General features: G+C 39.6%; 1 protein-coding gene and 1 long non-coding RNA gene across 7 annotated transcripts; both read right to left on the bottom strand.

The window, feature by feature from the left end:
- Positions 1-1,942: 1,942 nt before the first annotated feature.
- Positions 1,943-16,163, bottom strand: LOC103711611 (B3 domain-containing protein Os01g0905400-like). Of its 6 annotated transcripts, none has more exons than XM_039133768.1 (6): positions 15,632-16,163; positions 14,074-15,412; positions 13,858-13,977; positions 13,562-13,740; positions 3,940-4,008; positions 1,943-2,422 (listed from the first exon to the last, which is right to left on the bottom strand). In XM_039133768.1, the coding sequence occupies exons 1-6, from the start codon at positions 15,773-15,775 to the stop codon at positions 2,174-2,176; spliced, it is 2,100 nt and encodes a 699-aa protein (XP_038989696.1). In that variant the 5' UTR covers positions 15,776-16,163; the 3' UTR covers positions 1,943-2,173. The 6 variants fall into 6 exon arrangements, 5 of the variants coding, with proteins under 5 accessions (XP_038989696.1, XP_038989697.1, XP_008796057.2 ...); XM_039133769.1 differs by having other exon boundaries at positions 13,858-13,974; positions 15,632-16,161; XR_005514898.1 differs by lacking the exon at positions 3,940-4,008 and adding an exon at positions 10,248-10,833 and having other exon boundaries at positions 2,307-2,422; positions 15,632-16,162.
- Positions 11,851-13,553, bottom strand: LOC120113072. Its single transcript, XR_005514899.1, has 2 exons — positions 12,438-13,553; positions 11,851-12,342 (listed from the first exon to the last, which is right to left on the bottom strand). It is a non-coding gene; the product is annotated as an uncharacterized LOC120113072 (long non-coding RNA).
- Positions 16,164-23,979: the final 7,816 nt, after the last annotated feature.

Genomic DNA, 23,979 nt, shown 5'->3' with positions numbered 1-23,979 from the left:
GACACTTCAGATATAATCATAGAAAGAATATTGCAATAAAGCCGTATGAAAGATAGATCCTTTACACCCTCTGTAACTTTGACAATTATAAGCAAACTACATCGAAAGCTAAAGAAATTCATAGGCTAGTCACAAACAAAATATTAGGAAAAAAAACCTAATACACAGCACCTGCCTTGACCCAACTCTATGTTCAGGTCCTGATTTTGGACGACCCAACTTATTAGCTAATGAGTCACGTTATGTCAGGTCTATGGAAAAGATGTTACACCCTGATTAATTGAGTTGAGTTGGGATAGAATCAAGCCGAATTTGCAGTGCTGATCAAACATTTAGCTATTATTTTACAATTAAAATATAAAAATTGATAATTAAATATTGTCACTAAAATTTTTAAATAAATTAAAAAAACATTAACATGAATTTTAACTCAAAAAAAAAATTACTCAGCCAAAAAAAAATCATTCTAAAGTTATATATACATATATAAATAAATAAATAAATAAATATATATATATATATATATATATACATACATATATATATATATATATATATATATATATATATATATATACATACATATATATATATATATATATATATATATATATATATATATATATATATACATACATATATATATATATATATATATATATATATATAACTAGTCTCGGTATATTTTAATGGTTCTCCACTCAAAGCTAATTATTTCTATATTAGACAACAAGGGTTTATACTAATGATCCGAGCTGTTGAATGTAATCTACTACCTCAAATCTGCTTATACACCAAAAATCATATGATCTAAAAACTTCTAAAAAATACTCAACCAAAAAAATGTCATTCAAAAATATATATATAATTCTATGTTATTTAGACTGCCTAATTTTTTGATACTTAATGATGAGATGCCAGATATGTAAGTATGTGCCTCTGCGTATAGTTTCATTAACTAACCCCTCTCTCTCTCTCTCTCACACACAGAATAAGGATAAAAAGATTAAAAAGAAAAAAATGAGGACAGAGCTAAAGCCTAAAGGTTTGAGGGACCAGCTATGACGCTGATGGACGAAAAGGGAAAAAAAAAAAAAAGACAATAATTCTATCTTCTGTTCCAACAGCCACAAAGTTTTCCCCATAACAATGTTTTGCAAGCAGAGTATTCCGGTTAAGAAGACTGCATTAAGCTGTAGCAAGCATGCATGGAAGACTTGCACTGATAGCACACATACAAAGCTCTAGATGCCAGTCTCTACAGTAGTTTATTCACATGTTACTAAGTTCAAAGCATGGATGTTCACATTAAATATGCAGTGAAGTAATCATCTAGGACAAATACAAATGAGAACAACTAGGGAAATAAATCACTGCATAATGCCGCATGTCATTATCTTGTAAATCATGCCAAGGGTTTGAAGCAGTTGCATTTTATAGACATGCAAGCAAGAGGCAGTATTTTCAGGCATTCAGAAAAGAAATTACCATCACCTTGATAAAGCAGATATTGTTTAGATGACTCAACCAATCCTGATGCATCTTAAAGCAAGACTTAAAGTAAACAATTCTATGTCTACTTGAATGGGGTTGACAAACCAGAACAAAACATGTATCTCAATTTGTACCCAAAAAACATATACATCAATGTGTTCCATATCAAGGCTTAGAATAATTCATCTAAAGTTGAATCCAGCAACCGTGCACCACCGATTACCATGTCTCAAAGGACGGTCTCCACTATTCCTGCACAAGGCATTTTCCAAAAAACTCAGATCAGATATAGATTCTAATTCATCCTATCGGTCCAATTTTCGACAGACAATAAGGATTTTTGTAAGAACAGTTCCTGCACCAGTACATTTGTGTTGGGAAAACAGAGGAAACCTGGACTGCTTTTATGTGCTTGGTAACCACCTAGGTGGATAATTCATGGCAAGGCTTAGATAAATACTGCATTTTGTTGGCAGTGTGAAACATCTTAAATTGCAAGATCTATGGAGTCATGTCGCAAGATAACCATATAGATATTAGTGTCAAAATTTACAAGTAGACAGCTCGCCTCAATTTTCCAGGATATCATAAAGAACCATCGTGGGTGCTGATGCAGAAAGGCGATAAAACCAGACTAACACAGTAGGTGTTTGCTTAAGTTATAAACTTAAAATTGGCCCTACAATTTAGATATCCGCACTTGAAAAGTAGGCTCCCATTCACTGGAGACTTCAAAAATTTCACACATATTTCCTTGTTGAAGGTTGTTTGCTACAGCAAAATCTTTCCAGCCACCAAGGAACCCTACAAACTTGAGGCTTTCATGGTACAAAACGGGCCATTGCCTCATAGAAGGATCCTGGAGCGTTACCACTCTCATTCCATGTCTCTTTTTCCCAAGGCGGTACGGCAATGTTTGAGGCAACTCCTGCATATGAAGTAAGAAACTCTGCATCAGGTGAAGTAATGGATGGAGGACTAGTATTATTCAATTAAGCAACGCTTGCAAAGTGCCAAGCATGCAGATGCAGATCTAATAAAAGATCCAGTTGACACTATGATCGCTTGATGCTATTTTCAGGGTAATAAGGATTATTTACAAGCAGTTGAGATAATGGAGGTGCAGGGCAGTTTTTTATCTTAGTCTTGTTCAACATTGGGTTCATGTCTTGATTCCTCACACCAATCTTCTTAGCTTTGTTTGATCACCCTGATCTTCCTCAGTTAGTCTGACCACTTTTTTTCTAGTTTCAATTTTCATTACTTTAATAAATGAGACCTAGTTCCTGCTAACAGATGCTGGACTAGGGATAAGGGATACTACCAGCAAGGGTGCTAGCCCAACCAAGCTAGAATCCCAATAAGAGTACTATTATACTCACCAAACAAAGGCTTTTTCAAAAAAACTACACAATGAATTTCGCCAACAGGAAATCAGGAATATATACAGGTAGCAAGACAGTAATCCTTGAGAAAATGAGGCAACAACTAGAATGAAAATGATACCCTAGAGTCCTTCCTTGGGACTATTTTCACAAACTTTATCCCATTATTTTATTTAAAAGGAGAAAGAAACAATTTTCTACTAGTAGAGAAATAAAAGTCAACTATGTTGAGATATTTTAGTCACAAACTATCCTCCAATTGGGGCAACATCTCAATTTGTTTTCTTACCTTCTAGTTTGGGTGTTGAAGAGGCACAGAGTTCTCTGTGACAAGCCCTGTCATCTTCCCTGTCTTCTAGTCCCACTCCAAGTGTAAGGAAGTTTTAGTGAGATTCCCCCTAGTTGCATAAGATTAAACTGTGATTACGACCATTTAGGTTTCATGTTGCCTTAGATAGGAACCTGACACCCATTCTTTGAGGCTGACTTGCCGAGGATGATGGGATGAACCAATCTGTTCAAAGATCCTTTTCTTCAAACTTTGTCCCATAGCTGAAGTGGAATCAAAGAACCACCACTGATTTGTTGTGGAAGACAAGGATGAAAGTAGCAAAGTCTAGCCTCATTAGTGTATTATGTATATTTTGCCGACTCCATGCTCACATTTGCACTGATTTGAATGATATACAACTTAATAAAAAATGTAGCAATTGACTTATCAATATATAGCAATCTATGCAATTGCTTTTATTTTTCTTTTTTTTGGGTAAGTATGCAATTGTGTTGTTTGACTTGGACCGACTATGGATGCTTTATATTAGCAGCATGTAGACATGTAGACATTTTAAGCTAATAAACTTAGCTATTGAATAATTCATAGGAATTTAACATCATCAATATTATATTAATAATTATTTTATGCATTGCATAGTTTTAAGTAGTCTACTAATTATCATACAAACAGTAGATAGATTTCAACAAATTAATAAATATGGTCAAAGTTCATACTATATACTATATATGTATTCAAGATTTTAAATACCATAATTGAACAGCCAACCTTTTTTCCATCAAAATGGTATGGCATCGGTACAATACCAGCACTGACGGTGTGTCCTGCTTCAAACAGCTTCCAAAAAAATTAAAAACCTATCGGTACCAATAGGTATTAATGATACAGTACTGTCATACACACCAATACATACTGGTTGATTGATGCATACTAGTATGTCTGTTTCGAAGGCCCAGCACCTGTGTTGGTGCCTGTTTCATGCCGGAATGTAACAGTTACTGTCATACTATTCGGTTTCGGCAGTTTTTGAAAACCATGATGTACATATAACTCTGTTTACACATTAACAATGCATATGTGTTCCACATAGACTACTAGCACTATAGGAAGCACATATACTTGTTCCACTTTTAGTACCTTCCTATGATTTCAACGTACTCCACAATATTGTAATCAACGTGGAGCATCATTTTCATTCCAAATGTTGCAACATCTACTTGGTAGGACTTCTATAAGTTGGTTAGCCATGCTAAGGATTCATAAGAGTTGGTTGTTGTCCAAGTCATGTACACGCATGAGATGCCGACCCTAGCTCTGATCATCAAATGCATATCATGGCAAACCATATCTAGAATACATAACTAATATCTCTAAGACAGATATGTTGATAGAGCAATAGAGACATGATTCATCTCAATTTTATTTTGATCAACGTTGATATCAATCCCCAGTGAAGTTATCTAAAAACCCTCTTTAACAACCTCCATGTCCTTAGGATTTAATGCGAAAAGACTTTCATGGACTCATGGTGCCTCTCATGGCAAAAGTTTCTTCTATTTGTGGTTTTATTAAAATTCAGATCAATAAAAAATAAACCCAGTCAATTTTTAACTGAAACGACAAAAAAAAAAAAAGAATGATAGCATCTATTCTTTATCAGAAATACAAAATTGATTTTATGCAGTAACCTTTATCAATTCATCCGTTTGGTTTGGGATCAAGGTTATTTGAGATCCCCAGTTTGAGTTGGAAAAACTTGCATTGATGTGTTTCAGTTCAAGAGGCAATATATATTAAAGTTGATCCACTAGATATATAGGGTTTCTTGTTCAAAAAAGGATACAAATTCAAAGTTCCACTCTCCATAAATAATTTGATTCTCCTGATATCAATTTTTGTGAGAACTTAAATTTTCTTTAATGTGGGTACCAGACCCCAAGCAGGTTATTCTACACCCATTGCATTTGCAGGCACTATTTCTATTGCTAATCATTCAATACCATTATGCTATTCATTGTCTAATCATTGACCAAATCAATGTAATATATCTCTTTCCCATAAACAAACATATGAAAAAAGTAATAAACAAAGAGGCAGATCCGATATCTTAAAAGTGGCCACGGTATAGATGTAGCAAAAGATACCACCTGAGCAAAGCACCCAATCTAATATTCTACATAAAAGATTATAAACAAATAATAAAACATAGAAACATCACATCTATTTTAAGAAATTATTTGCTTGTAACCTTGCATGGTAATTAGTAACATGGAATTGTTCCTATTTGAATAACAATATTAGTTGGTCCCACAAAAATGATTAACAAATACAAAGTTGGAAATGATTAATTAATACAATGTTGAAAATAAACAGCTCTCTAAAAAGTATATAAACTTGTGGTAGAGGTGTTAAAGCACAGATAGGAATAGCATCGGTGGTTGTCTCCCCCACCAACCCCTCACCACTCAGGTAGTTCAACCTCATATAGTGAGGGACAACGTAAGACAAAGGTTTGAGGTTTCAGCCAAAACCTATCTGAAACTTGCTAAAAGATTTTGATATTGGCCAGTTTTGGCCAGTTTCATTCGATTTTGGCTGAAATTTATTGAAACTATTATTTTTTTTTATTGTTCATTATTTTGTTTTGCAAGTAGCTTTCTGAAATTCATCAATATAATTCAACTACACATTTACTTAAGGCTCTAATATTCTAATCCATGCTGTTCATCTAAAATTTATTATTGAAGTGGATAAGATGCAATCATGATGAGTGTTTTTTTAAGCTATAAAAAATATTACAAGATATAGAAATAAAGGTGTTTGTGTGTGTCTAGGAGCTTTGATGTTATTTTGAAAGGTGAGATATGTGATAAATTTTATGTTTTGGTATACTGTCTCATTGGTTTATGAATGATTGAATGAGATTTGATATTTTACTCGATATATTAGTACATGCATTAAGCTTCAATGAAATTTCATTTCAGCTAAAAACTACCCAAATAATATATATTACGACTCTAGATGACTTGAAATAAAATAAAATGCTCTAAATGGGTGCCAAAGCCCACCTAAAAATCTTAAGTCTGCTCCTGCTTCATGATGCTTCCAACACCTATTCCATAAACATCTATTGTCACCAAAAAGACCAACCTTCATTCAGTACCATTATGCTATTAATTGTTTAATCACTACCCAGATCAACAATGTATTTATCTTTCCCACAAACAAACAAAAATGCTCATGAAAAAGGTAATCATCAAAGAGGCAAATCTGATGCCTTAAAACCCGAAAAGCATCTGTTGATCCTAAAAGGTTGATTTTGATGATGCAAAACAATTGAGTAAAAGGATCACTAATCTACTGCCTTGAGTATACTTGATTTTAGAAAGCCAAGAAGAAAGCCTTCAGTAACTCTCTAATGAAGCTTTACATCAAGAAATACAACTCCAAAAAGGCTTTGAAGCAATCCTTGAAAGCTCAAATACAAATACAGAGAATTTCGTTCCGAGCTATCTCAAGAGTCGACCCTCAATTTGCAATGATTGGCTCTAGTACACTGTCACTGACTGATACACTTTCACGAGTCGACTCTAGAAGATCATGAGTTGATCCCAGAACGGTCTCAGAAGATAGACAGAAAGCTGTGTAATTCGTCGCATTGGCAAGTTGACCCATAAGAAACATGAGCCAACTCTAGTCAAACAAGAGTCAATCCTAGAAACAAACGAGTCGACCCCCGAATAGCCATAGAGAAAAGATAGAGAGCTGAAAACTTCATCACATTGGCGAGTCGACCTATGAGAAACACAAGCTAACTCCAGTCAAACAAGAGTCGACCTAGAAACAAGCAAGTCAACCCTAAACGGCCACAGTGAAAAAACAAAAAGTGGTAAAACTCAGTCCGTTGAAGAGTTGACACCTAAAATTATCAAGTCGACCTCTGAATTGAAAGAGCCAACTCCACAATGATCACAGAAGAAAGATAGAGCACAGTAAAAACAATAAGTTCGAGTCGACCACTGAAGATCATGAGTCGCCTTCTGGAGATCATGAGTCGACTCCTGAAAAGGTCGAACGACCTCTCTACGCCTGACAATAGTAACGACTAGTTTTTCTATAAATCAGAACGACTGTTTTCATCTCACAACGATTCTTTCAACTTGTCTAACAGCTAGGAGAGTGCTCCAACCACTTCCAAATGGTATAAATATATGAAAACACCAAAAGAACAAGGCAAACAAAAAAAAAGAGAGAATAAGAAGTGCAAAAGAAATCAACAAAAACAAGAGCTTCAAAGAGAAAACCAATTGATATTCATTTACTGAGAGCTGAAAGATCATATCCTCTTCAACTGAGAGTTGGTGAAGTTCATTCAAGATCAATCAAAGCCAACCAATTGAGTCAAGCTCCATTTATTACTTTGTATTTATTGTTCAGGAGCTATACTTTATTGTGTTTTACACATTACCTTCTATACTCTGTTGTGACAAGTTTTATGGACAAAAACTTGGAGAAAGATCACCCAAACCATGAATTGAATTGTGTCGAGCTTAAGGATAGGCTTGGTGTTGGTTTTGGTTGAATACCTATGAAAATCAACTGGGTTGAATGTGAGCCCGGATAAAACAATCGGACTGTAATCCTGAAAAGATTACAGTAGAAATTTTCGAAAAAGGTATCTTGGGGAGTAGACATAGGTTCAGGATTGGCACTGAAGCACTATAAATTATGTGTTTGTGTTGCTTAATTTGTTTGCATTACTCTGCCACATATTTAGTTATTAGTTAGTTGCTGACATTAATATTCACCTATCAAGTTTTTATTCCGCTATATTATATTTAAGTTTTCGAAAAGCCCAATTCATCCTCCTCTTGAGCTAAATAGCTAGGCAACAACACCCAATATAATACTCCATATAAAATATTATATTATTGAAAATAGAAAAAATGAATGCATTTCAAGAACCTAGTGTATGTAACATTACATGTCAATTAGTATTTTTTTCCTATATTTTAACAATGGTATTAATTGGTCATACAATGATGATTAATAAATACAAAGTTGGAAATAGTTACCTAATACAAAGTTGGAAATAAATACCTCTCAAAAAATGTAAAAACCTGTAATAGAGGTGTTAAAGCATAGATAAGAAAAACATTGGTGGTTTTGCCCCCTTCCTCCCTCATGCAGAATCATGGCCTAGTTAGGCCAAATTTAGGAGCCACTAAAGTAAGTTCAGCCCTATAAAGAGAGGGACTGCATAAGACAAAGTTTTGAAGTTTCAGGCAAAATCGGTCTGTTTCACTCAAACCAATCTAGAACTTATTGAAATTTTTGGCCTCAGTTAGGCCTATATTATCCAGTTTCTAATGGTCCCCACCTGTTTCGGCCAAGCTGACTGAAAATGTTACTTTTATTTTTATTCTTTTGTTTTGCATGTAAATATACATAATGCTTTCTGAAAGTCGTCGACATAATTCAACTACACCTCTACTTAAGGCTCTAATAATCTAATCCGTGTTATTTTCATCTAAATTGTGTTAGCAAAGTGGGTAAGCTGCAAGTGTGATGTGTTTTCAAGTTATAAACAATATTGCAATATATAGAAGTAAGGATTTTTGTGCATATTTAGGAGCTTTGATGTTATTTTCTAAAGTGAGATATGTAATTAATTTTATGTTTTTGTATATTTGTCTTATTGTTTTATGCATGATTGACTGATATTTGGTATTTTACTCAATATTAGTATGTTCACATGATATGATCAATGTTTCAACCTTCAATGAAATTTAATTTCAGCTCAAAAATACCCAAAAAATATAAATTATGACTCTATTTTAGATGAGCTAAAATAAAAGCAAATGCTCTAAAATAACTTGTCTTGATTTTTTTATTTATTATTAGTTTTCTTCAATTTTTGAATTTTTTTATTAACACTCAAAGCGAAGCTGCCAAAACTGCTGAAACTATCAAAACTGAAACTCTACCACGGATCAAAAACCCAGCAAGGGGACCAAAACTGACACAAAGTTTTAAAACCTTGCATAAGACAATATGGCTCCTAGCCAACCTAAGCCACTACTTCCTAAACTCATAGAACTTAATCATTTTCGAAAATCACTAGCATTCAATATGGGAACAACATAACTGTGCTCTCACAAGTATACTCAAATGGATCAATTTCCTTTTAGTCCCATTGAGTAAAAGGATCACTAATCTACTGTGCTCCCACAACCACACCGAATTTAAGCTCCATAGGACTAAAAGGAAATTGATCCATTTGATTATCAGCACACATTATTCTGTTCATGTTTATAAATATGCGCTCTCCATGAAAGAACACAAATGCTATTGAAATAATTCATTGCTATATCAAGTCTTTCCATATCAACAGTTTCATTTATCCTCCTCAAGGTCATCTTGAACATATACTTGATATACTAATTGTTATTTGGCAATTTGCTAGTTAGTTAATGATTTAATTTTGATCATCGTGTTAATAATGTGGCAAATCGAAAGATCCAATGTGGTTAATATGAAGTATCTACTGTTCCATCATCTCAAGTCGTCTATACATTTAGGGTGACGATTGGCTAGAGCATACTATGGCTCTTCAATTCCGGTTCAGCCCATCTGCTATAAACATTGCGGTAGAAGTTATTCTCTCCAAGATAACATTGTTAAAGTTGAAATTACATAAGATTCGAGCCTTAATAAGCCAAGCAAACACTAAGAGCTCAATTAATCTGGTTGGATGTCAAGCCCTATGCCACTAAGAGATCTTGCTTATGTCATATTGGACTTGGAGAAGAACAATTTGCAACTCCTAATTTTTATGGTTCTCAAGTTATAAATGTGCTCAAGGATGTCTTCGCTCAAAACAAAATGAACATCTCAGGTTATGTGTGGCCAATGATTATTATTTACATGATATGTAAAGAAACAATACCAGCATGCTTAGTTATTAAAACGTAAGAAATAATAATTGCTATTGTCCTTTTGCTTTTGTATTAAAACGTAAGGAATAATAATTGCTATTGTCCTTGATTTTGTATTCTAAATAACGCATTCTCTACCTTGCAAAGTGGACGTTGGTGAGAAAGAGCTTTTAAGTTGGCCAAGATGATTTATCGTTTACAAGGGCCCAGAAGATAAGACAACTTAACCGAGCATATTGGTCTACTTCATGGGTCAAATATAATGGCCCAATGTTGCACAATCTACACTAGCATCTACGTGATCCATGTTGGCACCCTGACCATCCTATACCTAGCACAGACACTTGGAGCATGCTGAAGTCACCATACTGCATTCTAACCAAGGCCTTCCCATCATGGAATGGGAGTCATATACACTCCCACAATTTTCACTGTCAACTGGGCAACTGGCTGACCCGATCAAAACACCTGAGATATGTAACCTTCAAATTTCATTTTTCCTTTTATCTCCATAGCACAAAAGATTTGGAGGATGTAGCAGCAAGTCCAGCCCAAGCAAAATCAGAGGCCGAATCAACAGGTAGCATGCACATGCAGGGCAATGGCAGGTGAAAGACTTGGATCAGCAACAACTGGCAGCCAACAACAATGCCAGGCAAGTTTTTTCTTTCTTCTTTTCCTTTAGAGATATTTTAGTTTTTAGAGCCCTTTAGCTGTGAAAGACCTAGCATATAGTTATGATCAAGATGATGGATCAGAAAATATAATTCATTAGTTCCAAAAGGCAAAAGAGCTGCTGGCAGTTATAGGATGCACCTTAATAATTTAAGAGGAAGAAAGCCTTAAATGCAAAGGGAGAACTGAGGGCCTCCTCCTATTATGTAGTGCATTTTCCAAGACTGACCAAGCAGTGTAAGATACTTGAGTTCAGCAAGGGAGCATTGAAAAAGCATGTTCTTCCAAGTCTAAATCCAGTGGTTTGATCCTAATAAGTCCATAAGCAGAAAACCAAAGGCTAGACAACATTTTAATAAAATTATCTGATATAATTGGAATTTCCATTGACATGTATGAAGAGAATAGCACATGGCTTTAAATGCCAAAGCTTGGAAAACAGAAGAGAGCATTTGAATGGTCCTGCAAGGTGCAGGAGTTGCTTCTAAGATTGCACTGGTTTGAGAATCTTTCATAAAGAAACTTTTAAGCAATTATGCGCTGTTTAAACAAATCCATGCAAACTAAGAGTTTTGCATATAACTTTGAAAAGCATGCATAGTATAATACTTGTGAGTGGTTTTTGGACCATTTCAGATTGGAGCCATTAATTAAATCCCTCTCCATCTAATGTCATTAAAACCAAAATTTTAGCCCACCTATTTTTCAAAAATTCATCCATGTTTTGTGCCTAAATTAAACCATTTGAATGTTCTAGTCTTGTTTTGAAAAGTGACTAGCTTCCGTCGTATTTATATATACACTCTCCCTACAAAAGCCATGACAAGTTAGACTAATACTAGATGTCAGATAACCAAGCAGGCAACGCATGCAACTGCAATGCCATGCCATGTAGTAGAACATGCTCAGCATATGCAGCATTAATGTTGTTCCTTGCATTTTGCAGTGGTAGATATAGATAGTTATGCTTGCCTAATAAATTAGATCTGATGATGTAATTTATTCTGACAATTCTTGTATCTGGTATTCTGAATCACTGATGCACTTTAATTTTTGGTTTCAGCAATAAACAAGATGTTGGAGGAGAGGTGAGGGTGCCAACTAGTGCAGTTGGTAATGTCACTGGGGTTTGATACCAAGGACCTATGTTTGAATTCCACCCTCAACCCAATTCCAAACAAGATTTCTCGTCTCCTAGTTCCTAAAAAAAAGGAAAAAAATGTTGGAAGAAAGGTGGTTGTCAATCCATTCACATGAATACATAGTTCCATTGCATGGCTGTTTTAATGGTACAAAGGGGAAAAGAAGCTAGACTAACTTTTCTTGCTCTTAGCACTGAATGCAGAAGAATTCTTCTGTTACACAGAATTCAAAGAAGGCTGGATAAATCCCTCTGGGAAACACTGACGCTGCTTAATGGTCCATTAGATCCAGCGACAAGCTTGATATAGGGGAATAGAGGTGCTTATTTAAACTTCTCTCTGGCTGGAAAATGTGAATCGCTAAGATTTCTGTCGTCTGTTCCAGGAGAAGAAAATGCTACAGATCTCGTGGTTCTCTGATTCAATAGACATTATCAGAATTATTTATTACAGAATACTTTGTTCTGCAAGGCAATTGGTAATATAGTTGAAGAACTTGAGCACAATATACCATTTGTTCTATGTTGCAGAGTTCGCAGCACTGTTGCAGAAGCTGGTTTAGCTTCTCTTTCAAGTCGTCCATTTTCTCTAATCAAATAAGATTTCTAAGAGTTAGGAGGAAATACCCTCCCTCATGCTGCAGCGTGCCTGCAGATGAAAGATTCAGTAATCCCATTTACAGAACATTATCATGACAAGCATGTTCCCTCAAATGTTGTTTGTCATCCATTGTTTGTAAAATCCTGGTTAAGTGCATATTGGCATAATGTAAGAATGCCAAAAAGATGACTATTATTTTACAACTCTCTTAAACGTAGTAAATACCTAGCTGTAGTCCACGTTTGACAAGAGAGAGCAAACAACTTACAGCGCACACATGAATGCAAGTGTTGGAGGAGCCATGAATTTCACAGGCTCATTGTGTTTTAATGGTAGGCTCGCATGAACTAACACAGTAGCAATCTCACAATGTCTGTTACAATGCAGCAATTCTAGGTCTAGGATGATCTCTATCGAACCATGAAATTATTACAAGTTTGGTCCTGAGGAATTGACTCAGCTAGGTAGAATAATCAAAATATGGAGAAAGTAAGAAGTTGCAAAAAATTTGGGAAGAGACAGACAAGAAGACATTAGAAAGAACCATAACATAACAAAAATCTAAAATTATTATTAAATTTATAAAGTGATTTGTTCAATAATAAGAATCGATCAGACGTCAATCACAGACAATAGTAAGAATAAGCAAAAAGAATTAGAATAACAGATTAACACACGTTTCATGAATGATTTGTGAAAAATTCATAAAATTTTGAATTATTAAATGTGTCAAGAATAATTTTGATTATTTGAGAGTTCAGATAAACATTTGACTAACATAAAAACATGAAAAATCATTCCTGATCCCTGAATTTGTTTTCTACCTATCTTGTTTAGGACCCCTAGGTCCACTTCACCTGGTTCTGCAATGACACATCCTGGAATTAAACCGGCAGAGGACTTACATCTAAGTCACAGTACAAACTTGCATTTACCTATGGTCAATCTACCATAGTTAGCAAGTAACAGGAAAATTAAAACATATTTTAAAAAGACCTGAATGCTAATTTTGCAGTTTATTGGAAGTTTACTCACAGTCCAGGACCGAGCATTGGAAGACAATGTAAAGCTCAAGCTGATTAATTTTGGTGAGGACTGCTCGTCTACACCATCTGAATCCATCCTCTCAGCTTTCACAGCTTTGAGAGTTTTTTCTTTCAAATAGGGTGTAATATTTTCCTCATCCTCTTCCATAAAGTCATCAGGCAACATTCCTACCATGCAAAATAGAGTCTCTTGAGTTAATTAAATATTGCATATATTGCCATATAAAATAAGACATGCAGATAGGGGAATTAGTAGTTCAAGTAAAAATTCCAGGGCATAATCACCAGACTGGCGTGTCTTTCCTTCTGTGATATCCATGTGAGGCAAATTCTGTGGGGCACTTCCGACACTGCCAGCAAAAGGAGCGTCCTCGTTTCTGGACAAAGGTATTGGGGTATTTCCTGCTATATATTTATTTCTTGTCAATACTCTAAATCAAACAAAAAAAAGAGTAGAAATAGAAGTGCATGAAATTTAGGATCATTGCAGAAGTTACCGACCCAAGGAACACAAGCCCTCTTCACTGTGCAAACTTTCCCTGATCTCCTCACACTTTTCAACTTTAATGGGATCAGGTGTGGATTCAGGGCAAGAAACTTCCGGAATATTTTTGGACTTGGAGGAAGCCTCTTCTCTGGGCATGCGTATAATTTCATCGCAGCACCCCCCATTATTGTTTACACAATTGTTTTCACTGACATACAGAATGATAGGAGTTATTCGGCTTGCTTCATGTTCAACAGTTAAACTTTCATCAAAAATGTGGCATACTCCTTCCTCTGTCAGAAGAAATTTGCAGGCAGATTTGTCTTTAGCAATCAGATTCCTGTTCTCATTTTCAAGCATTTTAAGGTCATCAGCTAAATGAACTGTGTCAATTTTGTGCACTCCCTGATTTCTCATTGGATGTTTCTCAGCTATGCCTGGTTCTTTTGAGCAGTCATTTTTGGGTGTATAAATGATGATGTCCCAACTGGAATTCATTTGATTCTCGGTCGTAGATTTTGTGCATTCAATTGTTGGTGCAGTTTGGGATCTTCTGCAATTATCATCACAATGGAATATTTTTTCTTCATTAAGCATTGCTATGTCTGCATCATCAGGATTGGTATCAGTTTCCATAGCTTTAGGATCCAGATCATTTATAGAAGGGATTGTGCTTGTTTCCTGCTCGTGCACTGAATCTTTATGATCCATCCCATGTGTTTCTGGACGACCCATAGGAACACTGCTGCCTTCCTCCTGTACCCTCATAGCAACCTCATCAATCTTGTCACGTGATTGTTTGTTAAGTCCCAAGGCCATCTCACTTTGTGTCCCTTCAGAATTACCGAGACAATGAGGAGATTTCTCTGATTCATTTTCATCTTTCTCAGCACAGTTACTTCCTATAAATTCAATATCAGGCAAGTCAGAAAGATCATCTTTTGATTCTTGTTCTTTGTTCAGTGAGTTTTCATTGACAAGGTGGCATTTATCTTTCAGATCTCCAGAACATTTATATCTTTTTGGCAACTGCAACTCTTCAAGCGATAAATCAGCCTTGTTTATGTTCTTCTTACGGGAACTGCTCTTGTTTTTATCATGAAAGCATACTCTTTCACAAGCGCTCACACCAAAGATTTGAACAGAAAACAAGAATTCACCAACATATTTAAATATGACAAACTCTCCAACTTCTATAGAGTGGTCCAACACAAATTCACGCCACCCATCTTGAAATACTAAACAGCCATCTTTCATTGATAATTTAACCCTTGAAGAATTTCCATCTGAATCTTCGAGATATATGTTATGATTGAACGATTCATCTAAAAGATCAAATTTAGGTGGTATGAACTGCATAGGCCGGTTCAAGAACTAGTATCAGAGATGAGGCAAAACTAGTGCATACGAAAACAATGAGAAATAAGGAACAAAATCAACATAGGATACAATTTATTTTAAGAAAAATCAAATAGCTCTTGAGAAAAGAAATAGAAGTGCCGATTCATAACATGTTAGAGGGGGGAAAAAATAGAAGTTTGGAAAAAGAGAGAAAGTGAGGAAGCATCATACCAAGACTTCTCTGAAATCACCAACCATGATCTTAAAGAAGGATAGTGGGGTAGAATTAGAATCAGGTGTGAGCTTCCTTCCATGGGTCTTCAAGCACTTCTTGGTGCATTCCATGCAAGCTTGCTGATGCTTAATACTACCCATCTTCTTTCCTTCCTCCGCCTCTCCACTCCACTCCCCCTCTCTTCTGGGTTTTCTCTCTTCACCACAAAAGAAGCCCCAAAAAGTTCGATTTTTTCACCTACTTCTCCTTCACCCTCCCCTAAATCAAACAAAATCCCTTCTTTTCTACGCCTTTTCTCTCTTCTTTGCCTGAACAACTGATCAAAAGAGATGGCTCACGTCCCTATAAAGCGCCCAAAATCCCAACTTTTCTTTGGCTCCTCGTCTCCCTCTCCTAAACCTCACGAAAGTTTCACTGTTTCTACTCCTTTTCTCCTAAACCCAAGGAAGACCCAAAACCCAAGTTTTCTCTTGATTCGCCCTCCCTCCCTCTCTCTCTCTCTCTCTCTCTCTCTCTCTCTCTCTCTCTCTCCCCCCCCTAAAAACTCAAAAAAAAAAAAAATCCTGCTTTTTCCGCTCCTTTTCTCTGCTCTTCTAGCTTTTCTGCCCCCCAAAAAAAGCACCCAAATCCCAACTTCTCTCTCCTAAACCCGACAAGAACCCTGCTTTTCTATTCTCTTTTCTATGTTCTTCGCCTTCTTTCCCGAGAAAACCCCCCAAAAGCCTAAGACCAACCGATCACCGGCTCTCGATCTCAATTGGGGCTTCTCGCCTTCCCGAGATAAGATTGCCGCTAGGGATAGCTTCTCCCCCACCCATTAAACCTCGGAAATGCCCCAACTTTTCCTACTTCTTGGCTCCATTCCTTGGCCGAAAAGGGATCGAACAGATGGGAGCGAAGGACCCCAAATTTCGCCTTCCTTGATATTTACTTTCCCATCAAGTTTCCATTTTCGAGCCCTGGGCAGAAGTCTGCCGGGAGGCAGTCGGTGGCATGCCATAAATGGTGAGGGAGGCAGGGGACTGTTCTCGCAATTGGGTTCTTGCATGCGCGCCAGAAGTGTGAAGAAAGAGATTTTGATTTTTCGCTCCTTCCCATGCTTGATATTAGCTGCGATTGCCAGAATTATTTCTTATTTTTGGGTTAAAGTGCGATTATGAATTAATAACTTGTCTTTTTTGACCACAAACAGTAAAAAGCTACGGAGGCTGGGATCAACAAATAGGTCGAAAGGTACCTCCCCTTGCCGCCAAACCAATGGGGTCTACCTGGATTCCCGTGAGCATTATGCTTGGTCTACCTGGAGACCCAGGGTTTTGTGAGCACTAGCCTCGTTCGAGGGGCGGCCCAAAACATTTCGAGGCCTTAGATAAATTTACTAAAAAAAAATTTATTTTTTAAATAATAAAATTTTTAATAAGTATAAAATATTTTAAAATTTTATTTATATCGTCTCATTTTTTTAGATACAATGAGTTTATTTATGACAACAAATCTATCCAAATCTCATATTTGAGATTGAATGAATGTTTCTATTTTTCTTTTTTTTCGATTTTTTTCATATCCATATCCAATTTTTTTATTAGATATTTGAATCTATAATATTATCAAATAAAATAATTAAGATAATCACTACAAACAAATCAAAATATTAGAGGGTTGAAAATGATAAAATCCGAAATGTCAACAGAAGCGGTGTCGGACTCGACGACAAACTCAAGTCCCAACAAGCGGTGCCAAACTCAATGACGAGAAGTGGTGCCGGAGCTACTGTCAATTTTAATGAGGACCCTAGAAATGAAAAGCTACTGTCAATTTTTTAAGAATAAGCATGAAAAAGAAGCATGTCAGCATGGTAAAACGTTAGTGATAAATAATAAAAATCAAGGATGTCACACTCTCTCTCTCTCTCTCATGAAAGGCCTGATAGGCCCAAGAAAATAAAAACAGCTATTTAATTGTTAATTGCCAATCCCTCTGTGGACTCCGCGACGATGGAAAGCCTTCGTTGATTGGATTTTTGATTGCCGATCCACAAGGCTAAGATTTTCCTAATTGATCAATCTAAAATCCCAAGTACACCTTCTTGACATTCCCCACCCACCCCTGCATGCGCTAATCGCACTGTTTCACTTTTCTGCTATCTCCTTCCCTGAAAAAATCCCAAAAAAAAAACCCTCCCTGCTTTGTTTCACTATTCCCTTGCCTCCATCCCTAAAAAAGATCTGTCCCACACTATTTCATAGTTCCCGTTTCCTTCATCATTAAAAAAATCTCTCCCTACTCTATTTCACCATTCTCTTTTCCTCGAGCATTAAAAAAGTCTCTAAAAAGGTTCCTCACCCGCTCTGTTTCACCATTTCTTTTCTTCCATCCCTTAAAAAACCTATAAAAAATCCATTCCCGCTCGGTTTCACCATTCCCTTTTCCTTCATCCCTCGTAGGCCTTCCCAATCTCGGCTACAGAGAGTGGACGAAAGTTCTGAGTTCTGACTTCGGCAGCTCGGCTTCGGCCTTAGACAGTTTTCCGAAGCCCGAAGGCCTTCCTTTTGGCCGAGGCCTTAGGCGACCGCCTCGATTGCCTTAGGCGACCGCCTCGGTCGCCTAAAGCTTGGGCCGGCCCTGGCTCGATCCACCTAGAGATCCACTGGAATTAGGTTTGGATCTACTTGGAGACCTGGGTATGGACTTGGTGGTGGAAGGCGCAGGGGTGGCATGTGGGGATAGAGCCCATCCCTATTTTCACACAAAAAAAAGAGGGAGGGTATGTTTTGAATATTCTTTTTCTATTTTCAAAACCAAAAACAAAGATCTACTATTTTTCTTTGAAAAATATAAAAATGTTTGATATAGTTAATTATTTTAAAACATAGAAATATAATTGTGGTGGCAGTAGCAATAGTAATAGCAACAAAGATGACATGGTGATGGCGGTATTGATTGTTGGTGAGAGGCAAAGATGACGTTTGTGAAGGCGGCAGTGTTAGTAGTAGCAAAAGTAGTAAGGGTGGTAGTGGGTGTTAGTAATGTCAGTGGTGCTATTGTTGGCATGGAGCCCCAGTTGTGGAGGCAATGGCAGCGTGGTGTTAGTAGATGCGACACTAGTGGACTTGGTGGCAGGATGAGTGTCGTAGTGGCAAAGGTGATTTTAAAAGTGAAAGCAGTACTAATAATAGTGGTGGAGGCAGTAGCAACGGCCTCCAAGAGTTTGTCAACTTCTTGGTCGATGACTTGTTATCTTTCCATGGCGAAGTTTCTCTTCTTCTACTACACAGGTTGGTGGGTCAGGTCTATGTTGAGCCTGTGAACCATCAACTCGAAGCTTATGCCTAACATATCAACAGCTGACCAGGTGAAGACACCCACATTGATGCGGAGAAAGTTGATTACTTCGGCTCGGTTCTTTTCACTTAAGTTGGAGCTGATCTGAATGGTTCGGTCAAGCTCATCTTCTTATAAAGAGACCTGTACCAACTTCTCGATCACCTCTCCTCGCTGCTCCTTCAGCTCGTCCTTTGTATCAAGCCCTTCGATTGGCAGAGTCTCTACCAATTTCAATAAAAATTCTTTATTGTGTTTGTCTTTCAGATCGGACAATTGTGACAAGCATACTCAACTCGAGGCATCTCGAAAATGCATGGGCTATGACCTAAGACCTCTAAGGCCAATGATAGTCCAGTAATGAAACCGACTAGATGAGATACCCCGGGCCTACTTGGAACATCCTTAAGATGAGCTCACTCAGAATTCCTTTAGAGCCGAACTCCGAAGAAGATCAACAAAGAAGATACCCCGGGCCAACCTGGGACCTTCTCAAGTCAAGATTACTCGGAATCCCTCCGAAGCTAGACTCCAGAGAAGATCAATAAAAGAGATACCCCAGGCCGACCTAGGACCTCTTCAAGCTAAGCTCACTCGAAATCTCTTCGGAGCCAGACTCCAAAGAAGATCAACAAAAGAGACACCCCAAGTCGACCTACGACCTTCTTAAGCTGAGCTCACTCGGAATCCATCTGGAGTCGAACTGAGCCCAAGATAGGCTAAAGATCCTTGCTGATCCCCTGGGAAGAATTGAACATAAAAAGAAGAAAAGTTTGGTGCGATGACCCAAACTCAAACCAAGAAATGAACAACACTAGTGAAAGCCAAAGTCACATACTTTAAAAATTCTCTTTAACTTCATTGTCTTTTAGTATATACATTGACCTCGATAGAGGCCAAGCAAAAATAGCTACAAGAGAAGGTCAAAGCTTGGGGCGATGACCTGAACTCAAGCACAAGTAAATAGTGAGAACAAAAACTAAACATGTACTTTGAGAAATCTTTACACTTTCATTACTTTTGAATTTTTACAATAACCTTAGCAAAATCTGAGGAAAAAAGCAAAAGATAACGAGGCGAAGGACTTCATTCTTCAGCTTCGACCCCTCGGTGCCTTCGCTGCCACCGCCGACCTTGTCACCTTCACAGTCGTCGAGGTCGTCGCCTCCGCCACCACCATTGAGGTCGTCTCCTCTGCCACCGCCGCTGACTTCGCCTCCTTCGCAACCCCCCTTCCCCGCCTTCACCGACGTCATCGTCATTATCATTGAGGCCGAAGAAGTCCATCCTCAGGAAGATCCACCGAGCCTGATCTCGGCATTCCTTGAAGCCATTTCCAAAGGCATTGGTCGCATTCTCCAAGGTCTCCTCTTGGAACTTCTCCAAGGTGAGATACTCCTTGACCGCCTTCGCGATCTTGGCCTCGGCACTGATGACCTGCTCCCTAGCCTCGACGACCCGCTCTTCGACCTTGGTGGCCTTTTGCTCAGCCCAGGCTAACTTCGCAAAAAGCTCCACAGCTTTCCGCTTAGTACCTTTGAAGGCCTCCCTGGCTGCGGACAGTTGGCTCTACTTGATAGGTTCCTGGATTTGCACAGTCAAGGCGTGGGCTCTGCTAACTCTATCTTGTCTTCAGTGGATTTCACCCTCTCCTAAGCCTGTCGGGCCGCTCCTCAGTAGCCTCCGCCCTCTTCCCGAACTGCTGGGCCTACTCCTTGGTGTCCTCCTACCTCGCCCTGCGCTCTGCACCGCTCTTTGTGAGCATCGTGATCAACTCATACATGTAGTCGACCTCGTAGGCATGTTGAAAAGAAGAAGAAGGCTCAGTTATTGAAGCGAACAACTTAGGTGAAGATTTGTAAGTTAGAAGCTTACCTGGATGACCTAGACGAAGGCCCCGTTGAATAGCTCAATGACGCCCATAGAGTGCATATCTCCATACCGACTGGGAGTTGCATGGCTAGGACTATCTCCTTCACCACCCCGGGGGTCGTCAAAGTTAAATCTGACTCGTGGACAAACCATCTCGGAAAATAGATCATGAAGGCGTAGGCTAGAGTTGAAGGGCCCTCTTTGGGAACAAACAAGCTTAGACTTGATCGAGCTGAGCCACGGGCCTTGGGGGGCAACCGACGTGAAGATGTGGCGATAACGGAAGGTTATGCGAGGACGAGCCCCTCTGAAGGCCGATCTAATCGGCGACACAACCTCGACCTCGAGGTCGATCTCCACAGTCTCCCCCCGAGGTACGGGCACCTCAGGGGTGTCACGACCCCCGCCCCGTTCCCGGCGGGCCGCCGCGACGGTCCTAGGGTGCGGGTAGACATAAGGCCACCAGCCACCGCGTAGAACCCTACTACCTATCAATCATCAATGAATCTTGAAAAATTTGGCATGATGCATGCACAAAATGATCACTTTTTCTATAGTGACCTATCAGGATTATCTCAATACATACAACACACTACCTGTCAGAGCAGCAATCACATAATCCGTCACATAATGAACCTGGACAATATATATCAATACATTATCTCAGGCATATAACTCATATGTATAAAAATCTGGTTCCCATTCCATCTATGGTCAAACCCATATCCACAACAGGATCTACGACTGTAACTATACACTATATACAACAGAAGGTTTATAATACACCAAAAGGGTATAAACCTCTATCTACATTATACTATACTATACTATGGAGCGGCACAGTAAGCAGACAATCTCTAACCCTGCTCCTCTCTATACAATACCTGCCCTGCAATCAAAAACACCAAACTGGGGAGTGAGTATATGAATACTCAGTGAGTGGAGTAGAGAGTACTATGCACATGAGACAGAATATAATCATGGCTCGAGATGAAATCTCAAGATCAATAACAACATGAACATGAACTCAACATAGAGAATATGGAATAAATCATCAATATTACCACAATCAATATCAACTCATCTGAAGCATATATGGAATAATCAAGCAAACATATATGCTACTCATGAATATGCTCAACAGATCATAATGCTGGAACATACAAATCAGGTGTCAATATGCTGAAATCATCACTAGACAGCTGTCGGGAGGTGGGTTTTACGCCCCAGGCGAACCAGCAACAACTCCTTACTGTCACATGCATATGTAGGATAAGACACCACACTAATCATGTAAATGCCGGCCAGTATCCAGAACAGAAATCCATCTCACATCTACATACTAAACGGCACCTCGCGGGAATTCTACATCCGCGGAAAGCCATACTGCACCTCGCGGGGTCTTACTATGCCCGGCGGCAAGCAGAATATAAGTCGTAGGACCGGCCAATCCTACGCCTAGGGCCGTGTCCCCCCTAGGAAGGGACTGGGCTCCGCCCACCCAGAAGGCTACTATGTGCACAAAGGCCGATGTTCAACCCCATCGACTATAGGTGTCCTGCAGATACTGCCAAGCCATGCATAAATGCCATAATGCACCCTCCCAATACTCTACTAAAAAGGAGTATAATCAAGATTACCACTCACTCGATCATGACCCAATCATAAACTAACATCAGGGTTAGGAGTGAGGGTCAAGGAAGTGCAATACAACTCAATATACCACTAAAAAGGCTCTACAAATCTTTGAAATGGAGGAAATGAAATCAATTTACAAAAGAAGTTATTTCACAATTTGGAACCTGTTACGGGAGAACTTAGCCACCATGCCCCACGTGACCGGCACGCACGCCCAGGAAGACTACGGCTGCCCCTTGATCCAGCAATCCGACCTCGGGTCGGATATCTTCGGCTCCGCAGCCCGACCCCGAGTCGACTGCCCCTTGATCCAGCAATCCGACCTCGGGTCGGATATCTTCGGCTCCGCAGCCCGACCCCGAGTCGGCTGCCCCTTGATCTAGCAATCCGACCTCGGGTCGGATATCTTCGGCTCCGCAGCCCGACCCCGAGTCGGCTGCCCCTTGATCCAGCAATCCGACTCCGAGTCGGCAATCTCTCGACAACAACAGACTGTTCCTCTGAGGCACGCCGCGGCCCCCTGCTCCACTACTCCCTGCAACGGCCGTATCCGGCGCTGCCCCACGATCCCCTGTAACAGCCGTACAAAGCGGAGCTCCACTATGCCCTGCCATGGCTGTACCCAGCGCTGCCCCACGACGCCCTGTAACGGCCATGTCATTGGCAGCCCCATCGTGCCACACGATGACGAATCCCCGGAAAAACCCCCCAGCCTGATATATATGAGGCTGGGGGGGAAGGGGGAGGGTAAGATATATCTTCCAGAGTATCATCTCACCTGCTACCTTCTCCTTCTCCTTCTCCTTCGATCTCCTCTGACTTGATCATTGGGGGGCCCCCACTACCCCGGTGGTGGTGCGAGGCTTGCTTGCAGGTTTCACGGCGGAGGGCAGAGCGCAACCAAAGCAACTCAAAGGGAACCCCGTTCACACCGCTGTGCCAATCGTTCTCGGTTTGGACCACCAGCAACAGTTGGCGCTAGAAGGAGGGCCGGATCTCAGAGCGATCGTAATGGCACGGCGAGGTGGTCGTGGAGCTTCCAATGCTTCCGGTCGCGGGGCCTCTCGCGCCACTGGCTGGGAGGCCGCTGCATCTCCAACACGCTCTCAGCAACACTCCACCGCCCCACCGCCCATTCAGATGGTCGAAGCCGCCCAGTTCGACTAGCTAGCCCAGCAGGTTCGCACCCTCGCGGAGGCGGTGCAGAATCTGCAGGGTGCGATGTCCCGGGCGCCGCAGCGGGCTCAGGAGCCACTGCTCCCTGAGCGCTCGCCTGTCCTCCTCAACCCGCGCTCCTTCCTCTCCCATGGGGAGGAGCGCCGGCGCGAGGAGGATTCTCGAGCACGGTCTATTCTGCCGAGACCTTCCCATCGGAGCTGCGCGGGGTACGAGAGGCGGGCCCGGGCGCGTTCCCAGACCCCCCAGTCCTCGAGGAACCCGCGCTCCAGTCGGTCCCCCACTCGCCGCTCCTTGTCTCCCACCCACCGGTCGCGCTCCCTGGACCGGCGGGTGG

Source organism: Phoenix dactylifera, chromosome 14 (genome assembly GCF_009389715.1).
Source record: "Phoenix dactylifera cultivar Barhee BC4 chromosome 14, palm_55x_up_171113_PBpolish2nd_filt_p, whole genome shotgun sequence".
In the NCBI taxonomy this organism is placed as follows: Eukaryota; Viridiplantae; Streptophyta; class Magnoliopsida; order Arecales; family Arecaceae; genus Phoenix; species Phoenix dactylifera.
This window is presented reverse-complemented; position numbering and strand designations above follow the sequence as displayed.

Coding starts and splice junctions, on each gene's coding strand:
- LOC103711611 (XM_039133768.1), bottom strand. CDS start 15,775: ATGGGTAGTATTAAGCATCAGCAAGCTTGCATGGAATGCACCAAGAAG. Junction 13,978..14,073: donor AGAGGGCTTGTGTTCCTTGG/GTCGGTAACTTC, acceptor ATAAATATATAG/CAGGAAATACCCCAATACCT. Junction 13,741..13,857: donor AGGAAAGACACGCCAGTCTG/GTGATTATGCCC, acceptor TTTGCATGGTAG/GAATGTTGCCTGATGACTTT.